Consider the following 8,743-nt stretch of genomic DNA (forward strand, 5'->3'; position numbering starts at 1 on the left):
GTGCTGGGGCATTCTAAAGATAAAATAAGGTAGTGCCCGCTGGGCATTAGTGGGCATTGGTGTACAAGATTTTGGTCAGCGGTTTTCCCCTCGACTTTAATCTTATGGCGAATTCGATTGGTTGCACTAGCGCGCCTTGTTTCCAGTCAATTCTTACATTTGAAGATCATTTTAAATACCTCTTGCAATATTCCTTATCCAGAAAAATGGTCTGTACAACGTTTACACCGAGGGGGAAACCGCTGACCAAAATCTCGTACACCAATGCCCACTAATGCCCAGTGGGCATTACTTTATCTTATTATCTTATTTCATCTTATTAATCTTGTTTTATTTTATCTGTATCTTTATAATGCCCAAACTAATGCCCAGTAATGCCCAGTGATGCCGCAAGATCTGTATACCGCAATGCTCTCTCGGTTTACACGGGTCATTTTTTGACTAAATACTCTTTGAACATGTATTTAAGACAAAGTTAAGTATAAGAACTGACTATAAACAAGCCTTAGTGTGCACTCATTGCGCACTAGTGCAAGCAACCGAATTCGCTATTAGTGTAATTCATGTTTGTCTCTTTCTAGAGTAACAGTTGGAAAGCGACAAAGAACGAATTGAGCTAAGCCTAAAGTTAAGCGACGTTTGGTGAAACCGGGCTTGCGTCTACTTTTCAGAGCGTCTTGGGACATGAAAAATCAACGGGCCAAATATGAGCGTTAATTCTTCCGTTACGCGTTTCGTTTCACCCTTGGTTTTTTTCCAGCGTAGAATAACGTCAAGTTTTGCAGAAGATAAACGATTGTATCCCCCATGTCGTGCCTCCAATTAATCGTTTTTTCAATTTGCAATAATATGCGCGACAGAATTGGAAACAGTTAAACAATACAACGTACGTAATGCGATAATATCCAACATTACGATAGACAACGTGTTATTTGAACATTGTCACGCCGCGAACACACTTAGCGTCTATTGTTATAACCGAAAAACATCTGTCGCAATTTTGTTATCCGCCTGTGCGTATCAGGCCGCGTCAATTTTCGCGATAGCGACGCTTTTCGATGAATATATTAGCGCGCGCCATATTTTTCCATTTGCTTACATAACAAAGCCTGGCAAACGTCATTGAAAGCAGGCCCGTCATTGAACGCAATATTCGTCGCGTTACGCAAGGCTCATTACCCCCCTTTTTTTCGTCCCAATGAAATTCGTTTTTAATTATTTATCCCGAACGAACAACGCGCACGGGGGACAAAGAGCTGTTAACGCGCGGGAAAGTATCGGATAAAAATTTGTCCCCTGGCGACTTGTAATTTATTTCTTGTAAATCAGCGTAGTATGTAATGCGTTCACGTGGCAAAGGCTCCTTGAAAAATCGCCCGCGCGGCAGAAAAGCCCGCGATTTTGCACTTGGAGTTGTGCACGAAAGGTGCTCCGGCGCTCCGAGACTCGATAGTGCGGTATCTTACGATGCACGTAGACTCGTTTCTGTGCGCGCGGCGCGAGATAAGCACCGAATGAACCTCGAGCACGAGGATTCCCGAATAACCGTTGGAGCGATATAACGATCGAAACTCGATGAACGCGCAATTTTTCTCCCTCTCCGTGCAATTTCACTCGCGTTGCACGCACGCGTGGATACGCAGGAAGCACGCGGCGGGACGTGGTAGACGAGAGGAAAAACAAACTGTGCCGCCGATATTTCTGTTCGTTCGACGGAGGGGCGGCGGTAAAAGTCACGAGAGAGTGAAAGAATAAAATATACTTGCTCGCGAACGTCTCGGCGGCGACGTAAAATTTTGCGCTTTGCAGAACAATGAAGAACGTCGCCGCGGATAAACGAGATAGCCGGGCGTTTTAACAGCGTCACGAATTTCGTTTCCAAGTCGATAAGCCATCGTGACTTGAGGCCAACGTTCGATTCACTCGTCGCCGAGGGGTAAACCGCTGAGGGTATTGCTAGGCATTTGTGGGGCATTTCTGGACGTTGGTTTGGACACGAGGCCTTGCTGGGACATTATAAAGATAAAATAAGACAATAAGATAAAACCCTAGTGGCACAATATATTGACGCAATGTTGGGAAATAATCTAGTAGTCCTAATATCGGTTCAATATTGTAAGATGGACGCCTTTTCTTATTTAGCCAATATGTCTATTTAGCAATATCGGTTCAATATTGCATCAATATTGGTCCAATATTGTTATTATATTGTTAAATGTTGGCCAATGCACTTGGCCAAATTTTATTCGATTGAGACCGGAATCTCTAAGGCCTGGTCTTTCATTTTCTAGTTGACTCTTAACCAGAGGCTAGTCGACTCTCCGTCTTTTTCTATATTATTATTTAAGAAAAGACAGAGAATCGACTAACTTCTGGTTAACAGTCAACCAGAAAATGAAAAGCTTAGCCTAAGAGAATGTACACCTTGTACGAATTATCCGCAACCGAGGCGAAGACTCTCACGGGGAAATTACAGACTGCTACCTTTGAGCTGAAAAGCGAGGCAAGAGCTTCGCCATGGCTTTGTCTGTCAGTGACAGACCGGTGCACACACTACTTCATTTACTTAACAAGACATGGCGAAACTCTTGCACAGTAGAGGTCTGTGGGGAAAATGCCACGCGCGGGATGCACGGGATATCCGACACGTTCTTGGATGCGTCGCGGCGCGCACGATGCAGCGCGACACGCGCCAACGGGACCCTCCGCGAGCGGGAGGGGACCACGTGCTGGGCGTGAAGAAATGCCGGGGCACACGCGACACGTCGCACCTGCCGCACTCTCGTCGGAATCTACGCCGCACGTGTCGCGTGTCCCGGGTCACGGTTAACTCCCGGACCGAGGCCGGTGTAATTTCGGCGATTCCGACCACCTCGGCGTCTCACCGCGGCTCGGGAGCCGAGGAGCGGGTCGGAATTTGTAGAAATTGCCGCGGCCTCGGTCCCCTCTCGATTCGTCGAGCCGATCAGCGATTTGAAAGACGATTTGATCGGACTCCAGGCTTCCACATGGCGCCGAAGCTCAACAAGATCTTCCCGGAGTCCTGCCTGCTGATCGCCGTCGGCATAATCGTCGGCCTGCTGCTGTTCCAGGCGAGCAGCGTCCACATATCGCCGCTGACGCCCGACACGTTCTTCTTGTACATGCTGCCGCCCATCATCCTGGACGCCGGCTACTTCATGCCCAATCGGCTGTTCTTCGACCATCTCGGGACGATACTCCTGTTCGCCGTCCTTGGGACTATATTTAACACCATGTCGATAGGTTGGTAAAGCGGCGACAACGCGGCGCGACAACGCCCGGCTGGCGTCGTCGGGCGGATTTTCGACTCGGAAATATCGCTCGCCCTCGTCGCTTTTCCCGAGCTCGGGCTTTATCTCCGGCCCTTACCCACCGCGAACCGATTTCCGCGTACGTAGTTACGCGAGCACTTACCCACGCGGCCCCGGGAGGCCGCGCCGTTAGACTCTCAGAGTGATTTCAAGCGTGAAATGTCACGGAAGTCAAATGCGATCGTAACGTTATGACGACCTGCGTCAGGGAAAATCAGACGGTAACCGCAATTGGAGTATTATTCTTATTACTGCGATTTGAAATAGAATTTCCGGCATCTCGCGTTCGGTTAATAATTGAAAGCCATTTTTTTTTAAGACGGCGCTATTTAAAGAGGTAAATAAAACTTTCAGTCTACAGTCTAAGAGATCCCTCCTGACGTACTCGCTACAACTGCACCAAATTGCTAACATCTGCCGTTGGGCGCCGCATCAAAACGCGAAGACATCGAACTTTCGGATTAACTGTTTCCGCAGAATCCTTTTTATTTTGAGGACCGGTATTCTAGACGTAGCCTCTCGTGTTTTCTCGAGTGCGAAACCGTATTTTTTCACTGCGATCTAATTTTTTATTACGCAGAAAGGGGAAGGCGCCAACATGAGCCACAAAATGAACAGAACTCAGTTCTCACACAAGAGTCAGAATTTCTCTTTAACACGAAACAAACGTTTCGACCCTTCTTCGGGTTTTCTTCAGCGAAACTCGTTTGAACCGAATAAAACATAAGGCAAGATCTTAGGAAATCAGCACACCATGTGACTTCAGAGTCAACCCTTCTATCTGTGCTAGTATCACGGAGTCCCCATATTGTCCCAGACATAATGGAAATTTTTCTCAGTGCAGGAATTTGTTCCATGCTATTTTAATATGTTATGTTTTATGTTACATTTTTTAACATACGTTTAGCCTCAATCAATGTCGTAAATTGTTCTATCAAAACATCGAGGCCCGGTTTCACCAGCGTTGTTTAGCTTTAGACTTAGCTTACTTCGTTCTTTGCCTCTTTCTAAAGTAACAGTTGGAAAAAGACAAAGAACAAATTAAACTAACAGTAAGTTTAAAGTTAAGCGACGTTGATGAAACCGGGCCTAAGTCGTCTTATTGAAGCCCTGCCCACCTCTGACCACGACATTATCAAAAACATTATCAAAATGATGCGAAATCCGGAAAAACAACACGCAAAAGATGCCAAAAATAACATCGAAATAACGCAAAATCTGGAAAAACAAAACGCAAAAAATGCTCCCAAAAAAATAACATCAAAATGTCACACCTCTACAAATAAGCTGCCGCAGGAGTGGACTTTTCGACGAATCCAATTTAATCTGAATGAAACGAGCGTGCGATGCGCGTGGATGAAAACAGTTGTCGAGAAAATTAATTAAAAATCTGAAAGTCTAATAGGAGACTTAGGCAAGTTTGTTGCGTGCGTTATACATATGTATAAAGAGAATCGCGCATAAAGAAAACAGCCCGGCCATCCCGCGGATGGTGGAATTTTCATTCTTCCCTCTCGCTCGCGGTCTGCTCGCGGTGTAAGCGCAGTTGTTCGGCTTGAAAACGCGGAGGAAACGCGCGGCTCGAGAACGAAAATAGCGCGCGCGTCGAAGCGGACGTTGGGATGATGCGCGAGGCAAGCGACGTCGACGACGACCACGACGACGACGACGACGACGACGATGACGACGACGTTGGTGACATGTGCGGCAATTGTCAGCCCGGCGATAATCGCTGGCGTCAATGATAATGCGTAATTCGATTGTGATCCCACAGATTTCGAGCGAAATTGCCGCCGCGGCCGAGAGAGGAAAAAAAAAACGAGAGAGCAAAACCGACGCGACATTTAACGGAGCTCGAGTTATTTAATGCTCGCGTTATAAAATGGGATAAGATAGACATGTCGGGAGTAAACGACGGGCGCGATTATCGATTAGGATTGATGACTTGACGTAAAAAGACTGTTAGTGCCATATTTTCGGGCGATTACTTCTTATCGCGAGAGACGCCAAGACTACATGCCAAGGTCAATAGCACTGTAAAACGTTTCGTATAGGTGCCGATTGCGACATACAGAATAAATGTAAAAGGCACGTTCTTATTCTTGCGGCAAATAGAAAAATTAGTAAATAAATCGAAATACCTAAATACATAAAATAAATAAATCGAGTAACTAAAAATAGATCGAATGGCTGTACAAATTTACCGCCTCTCGTGATCTTTTCTACATAAAATTTTTTTAATTACGAGGGATTTAGGATTACGAGAGTGAAACGCGGTTATTAGTGCGTGTCAATATAATGTAATTATTAAAATAAAATTCTTGATTACGAGTTCCGGGCGTTTCGGTTGACACGCGCTAATAACCGCGTTTCACTCTCGCAGCCTAAATCCTTCGTAACTTCTAATCTGGAGAGCCCATTTACCTGTTTATTTGTGAAATTTTTAATCGCTCCAATTCAGATTCGGGAACGAATTTTTGCTTAATATTTATTCAACGCCGCCGCGGAAAGAAACGCGGAACAATACGGCCGTAATCATTTACAATTTTTGACCCTGGCAAAATTCTGCCGAGTATCGAAATCGTGATTTGATACCATTTTAATTAATACAGAAGCGAGCACGCGGAATAATGCGCGGATCTAAATTTTTCCGACGGGCGCGATTATCCCCGGCGAATAAATCGCGACCGACGGCTTTGGAAGAAGACGCGGGGGGGCAAAATAAAAAGTGCCGGGAAGCGATAACGTTACATTAAAATTTAATTATTTCTAACGGCGTTTGCCGTAATTACCGCGATAAGATCTAACGATATCCGATTAACTGAATTAAACCGTAAGAACGCGCGGCGCGAATGGCGGCTCCTTGCTTTTCTAGAATCGTACCGTACGTAACTTCCAAGTAGGAAGTGACTCGCGGCGAGCGCAACAACGGCGGCGATCGATAACGTGAAATTACGTGTACGATTTTAATTAACGTACTATCGGAGCAGATTGAAAACCGGGTCGTTATTGTCGAGAATCCACGGGGGTGCGGGCTCGATACCGAGAAGATTTCTGCCAAAAGGGAGGACGAGTACTCGGCAGGTATGAATATAACACGTGGGCGGGGCGTCGGTATCCGATAATGCAAATTTCTATCTTTGGCGACGTTAATCTCTCTTTCTCCCTCTCCCCCGCGTCGCGGCACAACGTTCAACGACTTTGCGGATCGATGGGATAATAATAATCCCGATAAACTGACAATTTATTCAGATGTATTTAAAGCGGATTAACAGCGATATTCGCGATAATTAAGACAAATTACGGGCGTGGAAAAGAATTACGATAACAGATATTGAACGGGCGCGCCAGCAATTGAGACGCTCTTTGCAACCTAGGTGGGTCGTTATGGCTGTTGGGGAAGAGCGGTATATTCGGCTGCGAGACGCCCATCCTCGACATGCTCCTCTTCTCGGCGCTAATCAGCGCCGTCGACCCCGTCGCCGTGCTGGCCGTCTTCGAGGAGATCCACGTCAACGAGATACTCTACATCGTCGTGTTCGGAGAGAGTTTATTGAACGACGCGGTCACTGTCGTGAGTATTACATTATTTACATTACATGATCCCGCACGCCAAGGAGTTCGTTGCGTAGGCAGCAACGCCGTGCGGCAGAAATCTCCGTCCGTTCGTCGCGAACTGCCGAGGGTCTTCGATACGACGTGAGAGACGAAGATTAAAGCCGATCGATCCTAGCCGCTCGGTCTACGAGATTTCTGCACCCGCACCCGAAACCGGCGTAGAGAGGGAAAAGAGTTAAATGCGCGAAACGTATTTAATTGGTCGCCATAAAGAGTAAAATAAGTGTCTCCTAGGCGAGAGATTTTTAGAGAATCGAGACGCGCACGAAGAAGGGAAACGTAAAGATGACAACAGATTGGCGCGTTTCTTTTGATTCTCTCGATTGAGCTATACTTTACATCGATGATCGCGAAACGTCGGAGCACAGTCGACAATACGCCAAAGAAAGATAACGAAAGAGCGATAACGATGTCCCCTCGATTATTTTATCTTTATGATATCTCGTGTCTCGCCCCTTTCCCGTCCGCCCAGGATTGACCGCGAAGTTGACGTAGATTAATACCCTCGCGCATACCACATTTTAGAATATCTGATAAACAAACGAAACTGGGCTATAGCAAAGCTTGACGTCGCCCCAAATGACCAGCACTCGGGCGAGCGGTCGATACGACATTGATCACGTTGTCCATAAGCCCTAGTCAAGTACCAAATACCTTTCGCCTCGCTTAAAAATTAATATCGCATTTGCCCACGGGTCTGTACGCCTGCGATCTGTAATGCCTCCGCTTGAATAAAACAACATGACGCAATGTAAATACGCTTGATAAGCACGGGCGTCGCGCACGTTTTAACGAAGCGGTGTCGCCGACGGTTATTAATATCATTCATGCGCAATTAACTCTTAAAAAATATCCGTGCGTGTGTGTCGCTCGGGCAAGAGGAAATATATACATAGCGTCGGTGGTTTCCAGAAATCCATTCATTCCGTTCCAATTTTATCTGTTACGTAGCGAGACCGAACGTCCCCGCAAATAGATCAGTATCCCTGTACGTATTTATAGTTTGTAATATTTGCAATGTCGTTAATCGGCTGTCCGAAAAAGCTGTTCTGCTTCGCCCTCGTGAAAATTGGGTCGCGCCGGCTAAGAATGGTAATGCGAAAAAGGCTCAGCCGTTAACGATCCGCCGGCTTATTAGTTTCGTGCTGTTGCGAGCGCAGGAAAGTGTCAGGGGTTATTGCGACGAGCGAGTAAAAGGCCATTTAATACGAATACGCAGGTGCTCTATCACATGTTCGAGACGTACAGCGAGATGGGCCCTTCCAGGATCATCTACACGGACGTACTAGCTGGCTTAGCCTCGTTTTTGGTGGTGGCGATCGGTGGCACGGTCATAGGTGTAGTCTGGGGCTTCGCCACCGGCTTCGTGACCAGGTTTACTCATCAGGTGCGCGTGATAGAGCCGATCTTCATATTCGTGATGGCGTACTTGGCATACCTCAGCGCGGAGATTTTCCACTTGTCCGGCATACTGGCGTAAGTAAACGATCGCACGTAAAGAAAAGTGTCAGATCACAACTCTTACGTACTCAAATTAACGCGCTCGTTGTCTTGCATACGCGCAACGATCTATCTTCTTCTTGGTTCAAGTACTATAATTGTCACTTCGAGAACACAATTATTTTGCCAATAGAGTCAGTTGAATCGTAGCCTTCGATTTGAAGATGTTACGTTTCATCCAGTATTGTTTCCTTTCCGTTCAAGAAAATTATTCTTAAATAACAAGCATGTACTTTTCTCGATTGAATTATGTAAAATTGCTTCATTAACGCAAGTTTTTCTTCCTTCAACGT

General features: G+C 46.2%; 1 protein-coding gene across 1 annotated transcript in view; it reads left to right on the forward strand.

The window, feature by feature from the left end:
* Positions 1 to 8,743, forward strand: part of LOC105570342 (sodium/hydrogen exchanger 3) — a 25,256-nt gene that overhangs the window by 3,174 nt on the left and 13,339 nt on the right. Inside the window, exons 2-4 of the mRNA XM_012027471.1 lie at positions 3,001 to 3,264; positions 6,710 to 6,906; positions 8,170 to 8,426. Coding sequence (XP_011882861.1) covers positions 3,001 to 3,264; positions 6,710 to 6,906; positions 8,170 to 8,426 — 718 coding nt within the window. The remainder of the gene's footprint in view (positions 1 to 3,000; positions 3,265 to 6,709; positions 6,907 to 8,169; positions 8,427 to 8,743) is intronic.

Source organism: Vollenhovia emeryi, unplaced genomic scaffold, assembly GCF_000949405.1.
Source record: "Vollenhovia emeryi isolate VEMERY1.0 unplaced genomic scaffold, V.emery_V1.0 DF939121.1, whole genome shotgun sequence".
Classification (NCBI taxonomy): domain Eukaryota; kingdom Metazoa; phylum Arthropoda; class Insecta; order Hymenoptera; family Formicidae; genus Vollenhovia; species Vollenhovia emeryi.